General features: G+C 38.5%; 1 protein-coding gene across 4 annotated transcripts in view; it reads right to left on the reverse strand.

Moving 5' to 3' along the window:
* Window positions 1-16,180, reverse strand: part of FMN1 (formin 1) — a 361,845-nt gene that overhangs the window by 68,322 nt on the left and 277,343 nt on the right. For all 4 annotated transcript variants that reach the window (XM_030559410.1, XM_030559412.1, XM_030559413.1 and 1 more), the window contains one exon: window positions 647-739. In XM_030559410.1, the coding sequence (XP_030415270.1) occupies window positions 647-739 (93 nt within the window). The remainder of the gene's footprint in view (window positions 1-646; window positions 740-16,180) is intronic.

Consider the following 16,180-nt stretch of genomic DNA (forward strand, 5'->3'; position numbering starts at 1 on the left):
ACTCTTGGTCTGCCCTCTTGGACTTTAAGCTCCCAGTACCTGACTCCTGCTCCAACCACTAGTCTGACTGCCCTTGTTCCAGTTGTGACAGGCACAGCTACATGCTGCTGTAGCATTTTAAGTGTAGACATAAACTCCCAGACTTACAGTGTATCAGTTGCACAACTATTTAGGGTCTACCAATATCCTCCCACTACTGACTCCATGCCACAGGGTCACTTCCCTGAGGACCCTCACCTGTCTTACTTTCATGGACTTAGTTTTAATCTCAAATCTTTGACTTAATATGAATACAAGATTAGGACATTTTTCATGTCACTTTTCCATAGACTGGAAGATTTAGACTCAATTTATTAAGTAACAGTCTATCCTAAAACCCAGTTTTATTGCACCTAGTGATTTAATGATGCAAAAAAACTCTGAGAAATGGAGAGCTAGTGAGACTATGGTAACACTACCAGTCACTGGCAAGTGATGCCAGAGGTTTAAAGATTTGTGGAATTATTAGTACTTACGACCCATAACTGACATTATTTAGCTTCTAGTTTTGCAGCATTGGTTATTTAAGACAACATACTAATATATGTACAGCAAACTCTCCGAACATTGAAATATGAACAAAACGGTTTAAAAAACATGTGCTTGCCTTTCTGAAAAAACTCTTCCAATTTATCCTTGAACGGCTGGAGATGCTGTTCTGAAGATTCTTTGCAAACAACTCTCATCTGCTTTTCACAGGCTACAAATAAAAGTGCAGAGTTAGATACTTTAAAACTGAATATTTAACTGACAACTGTTAAATAACCCTATTATTTCAATAATTATATGCCTACTCATTTACCATTCAAACTTTATGAAGCAATGTATATTTCATAATGCATCTGCCTTGCTGAATCTAATAACTGCATTAAAGTTAAAAGTAGCCTGAGCCAGAATTGCTGAAGAATTAGACAATCTTTTTTTAAATATAGTTTAAATGCAGTAGAATTCAGCTTTTGTAATGACTGTTTGTAATGGGAGTGGGTTGGAAACTAAATTGAAGCCAGTATTGATCATGAAATACTGGTATAATTTAGTAATGTTTGGAAGGAACACCACTCCATCACAAATGTACCACCATAATCTGCCCCAACTGATATCTGAACTGTATTAAGGAACAGTCTCATGAAGTATGCAATACAGCAGTCTAACACGAAGGTAACAAAGGTATGGATCATTGTGGTGAGTTCCACTTCTAGAAGAAGAGAATGCAACCTTCAGGTCAAATCTAAGTGATAAAAGCATCTCTTGGCTACCGTTGCTTCCTCAGAATCCCAGTAGAGCTGCAGATCCAACAGGACTATCCAGGTTGGCAAATTAGTAACAAAAGGCAGGCAAACTCCACCAATCAAGGGAAGATATGATCTCTGCCATTTTCTTAGTTTATTTTCCCCAAAACCATGAGCATGATTTTAGTCTTATCTGGACAGAGTGTCAACTGCCTTGCCCTCGTCAAAATACCAACGCCAGCAAGATACTGGATGGATTGGTAAACTACTCTCACTGCATTTGAGATAAACAACTAAAACTGGTTGTCATCAACGTATTTCAGGCATCAAATCCCATGCCTGCTCACTGCCTCCATGAGAACCTTGTTATGACTAGAAAAAAAGGTTGAGTTAGATTAGATTTTGCTAATACAAGCTAGCCAACCTTCACTGAAATTCAACCACGTGTATTAGTGTTGGTTCATGGTCACCCATTTAACTTGAATTTAGCAGGTCAAGTTATAGCCTTGGTAGAAGCAAAGTGAACTTCCGTCTAATTATGATGCATCCATTGCCTAATTTACCAAGTAATTTAGGTCTTGCTGCCATGTTATTTCCTATAGAAGCCAAGTTAATTGTTGCAGAATTTAGGCATTGCCCTAGGAAGCTCTACTATATTTCTCAGAATTCTGAGATTCAAGATTATACTAAAGGTGAAATGAGAGTGTCAGAAACCAATACCTGAAAATTTTGCAATTATCCATTGAACCAGTGCAAGCAGGAAATTGTTTTCATTTTCTCACCTCCAAAAAATATAGTTTCCATGTGTTTAATTGGAATGGAAATTTATTTCACAACTAAACCAGAGGGCTACAATTTGATTTCATGAAATATATACACATTTAAATGGAAAGCCAGCCAGCTTCACTCCAGTTAATAATTCAGTTTATTCCAGTACATTTAGTATCCCCCAGATATGTGAAAGAGGGAGGGAAGAATGTATAATTAACAATAAAGTTATCCGGTTAATAGATGTCACACATTTGAGGTTTGCAGCACACGGAAAGAAGTCAGCAGAAGGTTGAGAATACATGTATGCATTTTATTATACAACCAATAGTACAGCATATAATACATTTGGACCACCAAGACTGCCTTAAAGAAATCACTGAAACCATTTGTTTGAGTTTTTGTTGAAACCCGCCTCCCCAATATAGCCTATGTTAAAAAGAAAAATCTAACATGGCCAGAAAACTCTTTTCTTGACATTTGTTGCTGCAGAAATATATTGAAAAGATATCTGCTTCCTTTTAAAAGTGTTGTATGATAATTAAACATTCTTCCATAGCTCAGCTATATAAAATTAGAATTTGAAGTGATCAAATATTCATCTATAGCCAGGGAGATCCTTCCTACTAACATAAACCACAGTCTTTATTTTTATGAACTGCATTGTATATTTATCTTTAACCTCAAATCTTGCAATTTGTGGCATGCAGAAACAATCCTGCGCATATAAAACAGTCCCACTGAAGTCAATGGGAATTTGCTTGTGCTCATCTACTTGTTAAGACTGGGGTTTGAATTTGTTCACAACATATCTGGTTAAATAAAGACTCTTCTTGTCTGCTCATCTATATACATGCCTTCAGAACAAGAAAAAACAAAAATAAAAAACCAAATCAGAAAAAGAGATATAGACACAGCACGATCATTTTCTTCACAACATAAACTTCTCGCCATTAAAAACTTGAACTGTAGTTTTTACTATAATCATACATATATGATTGTAGAAATATATTGAATGAAACATATTCATACATAATTTTTCAATTTATATAAGCAGAATGACAATCCCAAAGTAACTCAGATAAATTGTAATATTTTATTTGTAGAATACAGAGAAAAAACTGGAAGAAAAAAAAACTCTATAAACAAAATGATTCTAAAAACTTTTTTAAAGTTATTTTATTAAAGGTTGGCAGACATTAGAAGCCACAATTTTGTGGCTACTTTTCCTGTGTGTTTAAAAAAAAAGTCTAAAGAGAAAATGCCAAATAAAATAAGTCTTAGAAATTATTCCACGCAAATATGAAATGACAAAAATGTGACCGTGGAAGTACATATTTCAAGTTCTTGAGTTGAGATGTGGCATGATTTTTAAGGCTTTGACAAAGAGCATTTGCACTAAAGGAAATTATTTTGAGGCAAACAAGAAAAACATTATTATTACAAGTATTTCTTATGAGGTGGCAGCAGGGCCCATTTTACATAGGCTAGAATGGAATAAAAAACCACCTCCCCCAAAACAGGTAGCATACATTATTATTTATCATTTTCGAACGTCCCAAAATATGCAGAGTGCCTCACTAATAAGAGATTCCCCGCAAAAACGGACCCCCACCCATAAGGTTTTTAATTTTATGTTGTCATTACTTAGGTATTGTCATATGTGATTTTTAAATGACCAAGACTGGGATGTATTACTTTTTATTTTTTTTTCAATTTATATTATTTTTTTAATAAGGACTTTTATAGGGAAGACTAAAAAATGTAAATAAATCAGGTGACAGGAATGAGGGAGGATGTGGCTAAGTGAAAGCAGTAGTGTATGGGGAACGGATAGGGTACATTGATGAATGGGGAGAATGGAGAAAATGCATTTGTAAGACGAGGGAAAGATTGGATGGAGAGATCAAGGAAGAGAAGAGGAGGATTAGGGTGGAACAGACCAGACAGGTGGGTTAGACAAAGTCATTGTTAATGAAGAGAAGAATGCTGAGATGACCAGTTTTCTGCTGAAGTCAAAGCGCGCATATACTCAATCATCCTGTAACAACCAGATTGAGAGTAGAATAAAGAACAAACAACAATTAGACCAAATGCCAGTGATTCCAATGTCTGGAATTAGTGGAAAGCCTGAAAAATATTCTCTCTAAAGGTGACCAATATTGTGTCACATATAATTAGGCTTGAAAGGATTAGATTTTTATTGGTAAATGTCAGTAAATACGGATTTCACTGTAAATACATAGAATATTTCCATGGTAATAACTTAAATTTACAGATAGGCGAAAACAAAAATGCTGCTTGAGCTATTATAAGAGCTTGATTGAAGGATATTTACTTTGTATATTTTGACGTGATATTGACAATTTGTGTTTTAGCAGTTATAAGGCTTTAACTTTTTGAATCTCACTGTATACTGTCATAAATTGTTTGACTTCCTTCGTTTGTCTTACCCCCCCAATTTCCTGCAACTGTGATTACTTAAAGTGAGAAATATGAGTAAAAGTGCTTAAATATAAACATCAATATTATCAGTCAAAATTATTAAAAAAATATTAAAAATTGAATTCTGCCAAGCCTATATATAATGGAATAAGAATCCAGCAGCAAGTCTTGCCATTTCTAATACATTGTCTGTCCTTTGAGCAGGGCCGGCTCCAGCCTTTTTTGCTGCCCCAAGAGGCAAAGAATAATGAAAAAAAAAAAAGATAAAGCCGCAGTCAGCAGCACTTCGGCGGCAGCTCTACCGCGCCACTTCATTCTTCGGCAGCAATTCATCCATGGGTCCTTCGCTCCGAGAGGGACTGAGGGACCTACTGCCAAATTGCTGCCAAAGACCCGGACGTGCTGCCCCTTCCCATTGGCCGCCCCAAGTATCTGTTTCCTCTACTGGTGCCTGGAGCCAGCCCTGCCTTTGAGTTCTCATGAGCATCACCCTTAAGACAGAAAACTGAGGCCTGGTCTACACTACGCGTTTAAACTGAATTTAGCAGTGTTAAACCGATTTAACCCTGCACCCGTCCACACAATGAGGCCCTTTATATCGATATAAAGGGCTCTTTAAACCAGTTTCTGTACTCCTCCCTGACGAGAGGAGTAGTGCTGAAATCGGTATTGCCATGTTGGATTAGGGTTAGTGCGGCCACAAATCGACGGTATTGGTCTCCGGGAGGTATCTCACAGTGCACCACTGTGACCACTCTGGAAAGCAATCTGAACTCGAATGCACTGGCCAAGTAGACAGGAAAGCTCTGTGAACTTTTGAATTTCATTTCCTGTTTTGTCAGCCTGGAGCTCTGATCAGCATGGGTGGCGATGCAGTCCCAAATCCAAAAAGAGCTCCAGCATGGACCGTACGAGAGATACTGGATCTGATTGCTGTATGGGGAGACAAATCTGTTCTATCAGAGCTCCGTTACAGAAGACGAAATGCCAAAGCATTTGAAAAAAATCTTCAGGCTACGATACAGAGTCCACAGCACAGTGCTGTGTGACAAGCATAACGGAAAGCCAAAGAATCAAATGGATGCTCATGGAGGGAGGGAGGGGATACCGAGGAATCCAGCTATCCCACAGTCCCCACAGTCTCCGAAAAGCATTTGCATTTTTGGCTGAGCTCCCAATGTCTGTAGGGTTAAACACATTGTCCGGGATGGTTCAGGGTATATCTCGTCAATTTACTCCCCCTCTCCCCCCATGAAAGAAAAGGGAAAAAAAATCATTTCTTGACTTTTTTTCAGTGTCACCGTATGTCTACTGCACGCTGCTGGTAGATGCAGTGCTGTGGCACTGAACAGCAGCATCCTCTCCCCTCCCTTCCCTGGTGGCAGACGGTACAGCGCAGAAGGACTGATAGCCATCCTTGTCCTCATCCTGTGAGTGCTCCTGGCTGGCCTCAGGTGATGTTGGCCAGGGGTGCCTGGGTAAAAATAGGAATGACTTCCGGTCATTCCCGGCAGATGGCACAGAATGGCTGGTAACCGTCTTCATCATAGCAACTGGGGTCTGAGCTCCATCAGCCCCCTCCTTTCATGTCTAAAGAAAAGATTCTGTAGTGCCTGGACTACCATAACAGCGGGATGCTGGGCTCCTCTCCCCTCCACTGTTTAATGTCCTGCCTGGACTATCATAGCAGCTGGAGGCTGCCTCCTCCTCATTTTATCTCACTAAAATGTCAGTGTTTCTTATTTCTGCATTCTTTATTACTTCATCACACAAATGGGGGGACACTGCAATGGTAGCCCAGGAGGGTTGGGGGAGAAGAGAAGCAACAAGTGGGGTTGTTGCAGGGACACCCCCTAGGATGGCATGCACTCATCATTTCTGCGGGATCTGACACAGAGTGGCTGTGCTCTCTGGTACACTGGTTCTCTAATACACTTGCCCCATATTCTAGGCAGGACTGACTCTATTTTTAGATACAACATAAAGGAGGGAATGACCTGGGGAGTCATTCCCATTTTTGTCTTTGCGCCTCCGGCTGACCTCAGCGAAGGTCAGCCAGGAGCACCCATGACAGCAGCAGACAGTACAGAATGACTGATAACCATCATCTCATCGCCAATTTACAATGGCATGGCAGATGGTACAGAACGACTGATAACCGTCTCTGCTATCTTGCAAAGGCAAATGAATGCTGCTGTGTAGCGCTGCAGTACCGCCTCTGTCAGCGGCATCCAGTACACATGGTGACAGTCACAAAAGGCAAAACGGGCTCCATGGTTGCCATGCTATGGCGTCTGCCAGACCAATCCAGGGAAAAAGGACGTGAAATGATTGTCTGCCGTTGCTTTCATGGAGGAAGGAATGAGTGATGACATTTACCCAGAACCACCAGTGACAATGATTTTTGCCCCATCAGCCACTGAGATCTCAACCCAGAATTAGAATGGGCGGGGGAGACTGCGGGAACTATGGGATAGCTACGGGATAGCTACTCACAGTGCAACATTCCAGAAATCGATGCTAGCCTCGGTACATGGACACACACCAGAGAATTAATGTGCTTAGTGTGGCCACGTGCACCTGACTTTATACAATCTGTTTTACAAAACTGGTTTATGTAAAATCAGAATAATCCCACAGTGTAGACATACCCTGAAACTCTCTTTCAGACAGCAGCTATCAGGCCAGGTCACAGAAGGAGAGGTTGTCTGTCAGATAACCGTAGACTACACTATTTAAGACTTCACGGATAACTATTTAGATGCACACGGATTTGCACGTATCAGAGGGGTAGCTGTGTTAGCCTGGATCTGTAAAAGCAGCAAAGAGTCCATCCGACGAAGTGGGTATTCACTCACAAAAGCTCATGCTCCAACACGTCTTTTAGTGTATAAGGTGCCATAGGATTTTTTGCTGCTTTTATGGACTTACATGTAGAAGTTAACTAGCAGCCAATGTGCATTATGGAGAACAGACATTTACACTTAGTGAAGCTTCTGAGATGAGCACCAAGAGTAGCTCCAGATAGGGTCTGTTGCAGAATTCTAGTTTTGAGTTAGCAAAGGCCGGGGCACTCATGATGAAGTCAGCATCTGTCAACAAGCAGTGCAATCCTAAATTCCTTTGGTCAGCAAAAGATGAAGGAAGGTGTTTATCAGCTGCTATACTGAATCCATATGCTATTTTATTTTATTTTTAAATTTAAGCAAATGTAATGGGAGCTTTTAACGATATGCCAGTTTGCTTTAAAGTATGAGAAATATTTGGAAGGTGAGGCCATTGATTGTGCATGTATTTGGGACAATGTTGCCTACATCCTCATTAAGCCCCTGCATTCAATTATTTAACTGATTCAGAATTTAGGTTACATGATACTTAGCATTCTGTAGCTTTAGTCTATGAAGAAAAAAAATTACTGTTCTAGCCAAAAATAGGTGCATCTGAGCTTGGATTCCAGTTAATCATATTGAAAGAGGGGATAAGGGTTTTTGCTTACTTCTTCCAGCTGGATATGAGACATGTTGTAAAGACTGGATCCTTCTGACTCTCAAGGCAGATGTGAAATGCTTGCCTCATTAATTGCCGGGGAGATAAAACCTCATGTTTCATATTTTAGCTCAATCTCTATCAGGGATTAGGAGCCTTAATGAAGCCAATTACTCCACATTTGCAATCGTGAGGCATCTTGCACCTTTTTCTGAAGTTCATGGTGCTGGCTATCAGATACAAAACTAGATGGACCATGGGTCTGACCTAGTATGACAATTCCTATCTTCCTACATCTTTCTTTTGTAAGTTTAAATTGTTGAATAAACACCTTTCTCTCTCTTTTCTATATTTCCCTCCTTAATACTTCTTTTTCTTCCTTCTTTGCTCTTTTCACTTGGTTCATGGATTTTAATACAATGCATTTTTCAGTCTCTTCCCATATAATACTCAAATCCTGACAGTTATCTTCCCTTACCCCTGAATATAATCTTTCATATAAATTAAAAGTTAACTTACCAGATTCCATATCTGACATTAGAGAAGTCACAACCTCTCTGTGCCTCACTTTATGCTCTATATTTGGTATGATTTTTATCCATAGAGAACACAAAGAAAAATAGTAACTTAAAAACCTAAATTTTTAAGAGTGGACTTTGATCTATGGCAGGCAGTTTTCATTCAACGTCCTTTTAGAAACACCATTTGTAGTTGCAAAAGTACTTGCATGTTTATTTAATGTATATTTTATTTCAAAGAATGTTAACACTTTTTAAAAAAATCTCTGTCCAGTTAAGTCAAACACATAACAAAGAAATTACAAATGAAATGTGATATTTTGTCATTTATCTTAATTCTCTACACTAAAAAAAAAAAGCTACTGTGCTTGCAATGCAAATCCATTAGTGATTTTGAAATAATGCCTGTCTTATACAGAGGGTGTTTCAATAGAAAGCATATCCTCTCAAAAGCAAAAATTATTTCAGCAAGATTTAACCATAAATGACCATAATGAGATAAGCAGATCAGACTGATTATGAGGGAGACACATACAAATCTTAAAAGGCAACAGAGCAACCTTTAAGAGTCCAAGGAGGCTAATGGAAGAGTTACCAAAACACACCAAATGTACATTTCCTCCCTCACTAGCCAATTCCAAAGTGATGATCCAAGCAAATACACAAGTGTGTTAAGATAAACAACCTGTTTAGCATTACTCAGTGCAAACAGATGTAAGCTGTCAACTGTGCTAATAAACTTTTGGGATGATTTCTTGATATACACTGTGTATTAGTCACATTAACTGTAATAGGCTACTTTGAATTGTTTATTTCTAAATGAACTATTGCAAAAAAGAAAGTATGTGTGTAATGTAAGAACAAATGTTATTTGAAAACCCTAAAATTACAAACTGTGGGATGAACATTGTGCTTCACACTCCAAATCTTGGCCATGGAAATGGAAACCATTAGCAAAACATTAGAACAAAGCTGGAAACTGCTGATTATTAGTTTGCCACTGTCTTCAGTTTTAATGCAGTATTTGGCTCAGAAAGTTCTTAAAAAATCCCCAATATAAGCTAAAATATTTATAAAGCTGAATGCCTCTCACTTAATGCTTATTGGGCAATAGTCTTTTAAACCTCCACAGACACTGTAAATCTGTCAGAAGAATCATTGCCTATAAACAAACTTTCACGTAAAGAGTACTGCAATGTCATTTGGGCAGGAGCTGGTATTTTTTAAGCATCATTTTTAAAGTAAATGCAAAACCAGAAATAGTTCCGTGTTGATAACACTGAATAGCTGAACATTTACTTACCAGGACCACCAGTAGCACTTATGGGAATCATCCTGACAGTGAACCCAAGTATTAACACCATGGATTCCTGTAAACCTGTCACTGATACTATCCCTCTTGAGTTATGTCACAGTGAAAACTGCTAACAGCCACCACTGTTTGTATATCCCAATGTCTGCTCAGAACCTGGTAGGTTATATTATCATGGGATTGTTAAAGACGTGCTGCTTTCTTTTTCACATTATAAGGCAGGCTTATTTTTGGCAGGAAAATTACCGTTCTCTTTGGCCATCTTCCCTGGACTGACTTTTAGAATCACCCATTCTTTTATACCAAGGAGCCTTTAAGTTATTTCCTAAAAGCCAAATTTAGCAGAACAAAACTAAAAGGACCCACTTTTGTATCATAAGGTCCACGTCTCTGTGAGGACCAGAATGGTGATTGACAGACTTTAGCTGCATTTTCCTTTAATCTGATATCAGAATATTAATAATGATGTTAAATTACTTTGATTTTGTATAAATGTTTTATAACTTCCTCAAGGTGAAGTTTGTTACCCTTATCTTGCATGTAAATAACTTGCCAAATAACTTCAATAGTAAGTTGGGGGTGGGAAGTCTGAATGAAGACGCATTTAGTTGCAGCTTTGGGTTACACTATTTATTTTCCACTATTTGCTTCTACAATATGTATCTATATATTTTTATAATGCACCATTCTCTACTAGTATCTGGGTACCAACTGGAGGAACTGCTTTGTTGCAGTCCTGGTAGATCTTTGCTCTCTGCTCCACTGGTAGGATTGTAAATAGTCTTTTTTCTAAGGAGGAGGTATAAGTGAGATGCAGGGATATTGCGAAGATAAGGAAGTGTTTACCAGCCAGTCTGTTGCTATATCGATTGAGGAAAGACTTAAGAAATGAGTCTTGCACTGTACTCTAAAGGAAGCAAGACTTTGGCAGACTCTGGGCGTAGTGAATTACTGCTAGATTATGTTCCAGCATAATCATAGAGGTGGATTTTCTTTGCATTCGCATCAGCAATCAATAAACATGTAAACTAATGCAACATACATAGGGACAACCCATGGCTCAATTCTTAATACTAGGCAGACTGAGGTCTGAACATTCCAAGGAGCCCATATGCTCAGCCACTGGATGAAGAAAGAGACAGAGCTAGTAACCTTATCTGACTGACTGCGGGGCCCTTTAACTAAATAGAAGGAAATGCAGCCAGCCCTTCTCAACTGGAAAGTAGAGAAGAGTCACTTGAGACACAGAGACTTTGAGAATTTATAGGGGAGGGTCCATAGCTGAAGGCAACAGATGTTGGGGGTATTAACACAACCTCTCAGGAGCGTTCTCATAAATATTGGTGTCTTATATGAAGGGCAGTTTAAAGGGAGAAAAGAATAAACACACCTCAAGTTAAATTTGCCATTCACATTTGGGATGTCTTACCTATAAATGATTTACAAGGCTTTGATGACAACAATGAAACTGTACAAAGTTGTTCTCAATTAGTAGAAGATCTATGCTCTTATGCATAATTATTTTCCTTATTACTGGACCGTTAACTTGCCTTCATAGACCACTCAATGGGGAAAGTACTTGACCATTAGCCACCAAACAAAATCCTAAATAGACAGGGCCTTGTCTGCTACAGAGCATTTTCCCCATGCGATTCTTCAACAACCACCATTTGAGGTGCTCAAGATATTAGTTCCCAGAGGGAGGGCTATTGTCAGTGGCAGTTCTTGATGAGAGATCTTGGCCTCTGGATAGTGCCTTGGTTGGCAGAACTTGGATTTGGTGACTTCCAGAATACCCTATAACAGCGTTTCTCAAACTGGGGTCCACAGACCTCCAAGGTGTTTGTGGGAACCACTGATCAGCTGGGGAACAGCTATTCAGTGGTGTGCAAAAGGCGCTGGGAGGCAGGGAGAGGAGCGGGGATGGGGTGCACTTGGGGGAGGAGTCATAAAGAGATGTAGTGGGGTGGGGCTTTGGGGGAAGGGATGAGGTCTGGGGATGAGCAGGGGGCTTAGGGGTCTGCAAACAATTTTAAATCAAAATGGGGGTCCTCGGATTGCTAAAGTTGTGACCTTGTGAAGAAGGTAAACCCGGGGAACTACAGTCCGGTCAGCCTCACCTCAGTCCCTGGAAAAATCAAGGAGCACATCCTCAAGGAATCCATTTTGAAATACTTGGAGGAGAGGAAGGTGACCAGGAACAGTCAACATGGATTCACCAAGGCCAAGTCATGCCTGACCAACCTGATTGTCTTCTATGATGAGATAACTGGTTCTGTGAATATGGGGAAAGTGGTGAATGTTATATACCTTGACTTTAGCAAAGCTTTTGATATGGTCTCCCACAGTATTCTTGCCAGCAACTTAAAGAAGTTTGGATTGGATGAATGGACTATAAGATGGATAGAAAGCTGGCTAGATCGCTGGGCTCAACAGGTAGTGATCAATGGCTCGATGTCTAGTTGGCAGCCGGTATCAAGTGGAGTGTCCCAGGAGTTGGTCCTGGGGCTGGTTTTGTTCAACATCTTCATTAATGATCTAGATGATGGGATGGATTGCACCCTCCGCAAGCTCGTGGAAGACACTAAGCTGGGGGGAGAGGTGGGTACACTGGAGGGTAGGGATAGGGTCCAGAGTGACCCAGACAAATTGGAGGATTGGGCCAAAATAAATCTGATGAGGTTCAATAAGGACAAGTGCAGAGTCCTGCATTTCAGACAGAAGAATCCCATGCACTGCTACAGGCTGGGGACCGGCTGCCTAAGCAGCAATTCTGCAGGAAAGGACCTGGGGATTACAGTGGATGAGAAGCAGATAAAGCAAATCAACATCTTACATCAATTATTCTTGTATTTACTACCTTAAATCCCTCATGATGAGATTGTTTACCAAGCAAAAATCAAACAAAAAAAAAAAGGTTGCTAGTAAAATTAAATATTTTTCACACCATAGCAACACATCTAAGACTTTGGTTACTGTATTCACTCTAAAACTGTAGTTTAGATTTAGTAAACACCATGACAAACATACCGCAAGGAAAATAATAGTTCATATAAATGAATTTAACAACTAGGCAAAGCTAAATCCCATCATTTTTCCAGTCAGGTCCTAGTAAGTATAGACTATTAACTTCATTAGGACTTTACACAGGTGCAGGGCTCTGTGCTAGCAGAACCCAATAAATGATCAGAACCTCAGTCTTGTCTGATGTGCTGGAGCAGTACAGGAAATTAGTATTATGGAACTGAACTGTATTGTCTGCCTAATTTACACCACATATAACAACCATGTATAATGAATCAGGTACAGGGGGTCTCAGAAAAATCTGAATAAGGTGTGTTTGTGGATTGTGACAGCATATGTGGAAAAAGTTGATCTTCAATTTATTTCTGTAGTGTGGGATCTCTGACCTCCTGCATAATACCAGTAATTCTTCCATCAAACCCATAACTTCTGGTTGAGCTAAGACATAGATCTTTTAGAAAGACATACATTCCTGATTTTAAAAGACTTCAAGTGATAAAACATCAACCACATCCAGTGGTAAGTTATTCTAATGATTAATTACCATCACCTTTAAAAGTTTGAACCTTATTTCTAGTCTATATTTGTCTAGCTTCAGCTTCTAGCTATGCTTAGCCCACAATACAATACACAGCCTCACTTACTGCTTACCCATGCCTCATTCACTTCACACTATCCAAACTCTAAAGATGTTGAGTCTCCTATGTATTAAAGTGAAAATTCATTCAACTATCTTCTGCAGACATGCGGAAATCTAATGGAATACTGAGAGATCATCCATTAATGAAAATTTCCAGTCATTGTACGTCTGCACACATGCATAGTACCACTGGAACGCTGGCAGATTTTTAGTTTTATTGTACAGCAAAACACAGTGTGCATGCACAAAGTTTATTTTTAAACCCCTATCTTGTACCTGCCAAATAAAAAAACGTTGTTTGCAGTATTGTTGTAGCAAGGCTGGTCCCAGGATATTAGAGAGAAGAGGTGGGTGAAGTAATATTTTTTATTGGACCAAGTTTTATGGGGGAAAAGCAAGCATTCAAGTTACAACTGTTTTTAACTGGACTGCTGAAAGGCACATCTATGACCTAGTTTGTGTCACCTCCTGCTGAGGCTTGAAAACTATTCCCATAAAGGTCACAAGCTTCTTTTTTTTAAAATTGGAAAATACTGACATTTTTTACTCTTGAAAACAAAATCTTTCCTGCTCTAACTTTCCTCCAACATTTGCAGATCAAAAATGTAAATGTTTGGCAAAATAATAAGCGTCTGAAAATGACCCTTTACAGTGAAAATAGTAGGGAAATCTTACCTACAGGTATATCAGGGTGTTCCACTCACAACATCTGAATAACCACCACATACATACAAGTGTTTTTGTTTCTCACGATCTATCCTGTATCTGCTTCTCAAAACTTTAATTGTAAACTATTTTAATAAATAAGAAGAAATTATTTGATCTGATCCTGCCCGGAAAAGAACAATATAGCATATTTACTGATTCTGCATAAAATGTTCATAAATGTCTAAGTGACTTAGGGTCCTAAGACTCACTTCCAAAAGTGACTTAGGCACTTGAATTTCAATGAGACTTAAGTCCATCTACACCAGACCTGGAAGTGTGATTCTCAGCTCAGGTAGCTATACATGCTAGAGCTAGCACACTAAAAATAACAATGTAGCCACACGGGCATGGATGGCAGGATGGACTAACTACGAAGTATGTACACACAGTGTTGGATAAGACTTAAGTCAGGGTGACTAGCCCATTCGACCACCTACACAGCTGCAGCTATGCTGCTATTTTTAGTATGCTAATTCCATCAAAGTTAGCAACATCTATGAGAGCTGGAAATTACACCTCCAGCTCTGGTATAGATGTACACATTGGCTTCTAAGTGCCCAAATCACTTTTAAAAATGGGATTTAGATTCCTAAATCAATTGTGTCCTTTTGAAAATTGTATCCATTGTTAACACATAACAGTCATCTTCCACTCAACCATTTATTGGCATATATTAAGTAAATTATTCAGAGAACTACTAAGGAGTATTTAGAAAGAAAGTCAGCATTCAAAATTGTTAGACGTTAGAACCAAAAAATGCAGAGTCTTAGCCAATATTCCTTTTGTTAAATTAACCAATTCCCAATAAAAGTCACTGGTTTCTTACCTTCTTCTAGGTATAATTCAAGGTGTGGATAGTAATTTCAGGGTCTTGACCTTAGCTACTCAAAAAAAAAAATCACATCATCCTTTCTTTAAATTAGAATTTCTGGTGGCAGGGCATTGTCATTGGAGGGACTTTAACTGTGAAATTCACATCCCCATTTGATCAAAAAAAGCTCAAGGCTGATGAGCTTTGTACCATGAGGTAATGCCCATATATGTACTCAAACATTAGCCCAAGGGTTAATGGTGGGGTAATTATTTTAGAGATTACCATGGGGTTGAGACTCTTTAGATTTTGTTTAATATCAGCTAGCTAATTTTCTATTGCTTTTAATAATTTATTGACACACACCCACGCACAGTGGGCTTAGTTCATTTCTTTAAAAACAAAAACAAAACACAGTCCATGGCTGAGTATGAGATTTTGATGAGAACATACTCTATTGCATTTGCCTAGGCAGTCACTGAAGTATCAGAATGGAGCTAGTTACTCTGTAAAATGTTCTGTGATATCTTGAGTAAGAAAAGCACGACATAAAGAATTATATTTCTATATACAATTGATAATACAGGACAAAGGCCAATCTTCTGGACAAATATTTCCTTTTGTTTTGGCTCATCCTTGATCATTACTCTTTTTAGTCAAATACTTGAATGCTTGTCTTTAACTATGCCTCATAATCACAATAAAAAAGTCTTTACTCGACATAATGCATTTTATCTAATGCATACAATATTCTCTATACATGTATATTAGATCTTAGAAAATAAACAAATATATATATACAATTAATACTGAATATTTCTGTTTGGAGAATAGCTCATGAACAGTTGCCAATTTCTTGAATTTATTCACCAAATCATTCTGAAAAATTACATTTTAAAATTTTAAATTAAATTAATTTAAATTTAATTTAATCTTAAAATTGAAATTAAAATAAAATTCTTAGTTTGTGAATATTTTGCTGAAAATATTTTATAACTGGGCTGATTTAATGTGGTATGTTTCTATTTTGTCACTGAATGAGTGTAACTGAGCCTCAGGTGTGCACATTTGTAATGATGAATTTGAAGTTAGTTTTCTGTGAATAGTGACTGATGTGATATACTCTCATAAAAATTTGCTGTTTCAGTAGACATTCCTATTAGTAAACCTGTTTGCTTACAATATCTGGAAAACACAAAT

This window comes from Gopherus evgoodei, chromosome 4, assembly GCF_007399415.2.
Source record: "Gopherus evgoodei ecotype Sinaloan lineage chromosome 4, rGopEvg1_v1.p, whole genome shotgun sequence".
Taxonomy (NCBI): Eukaryota; Metazoa; Chordata; order Testudines; family Testudinidae; genus Gopherus; species Gopherus evgoodei.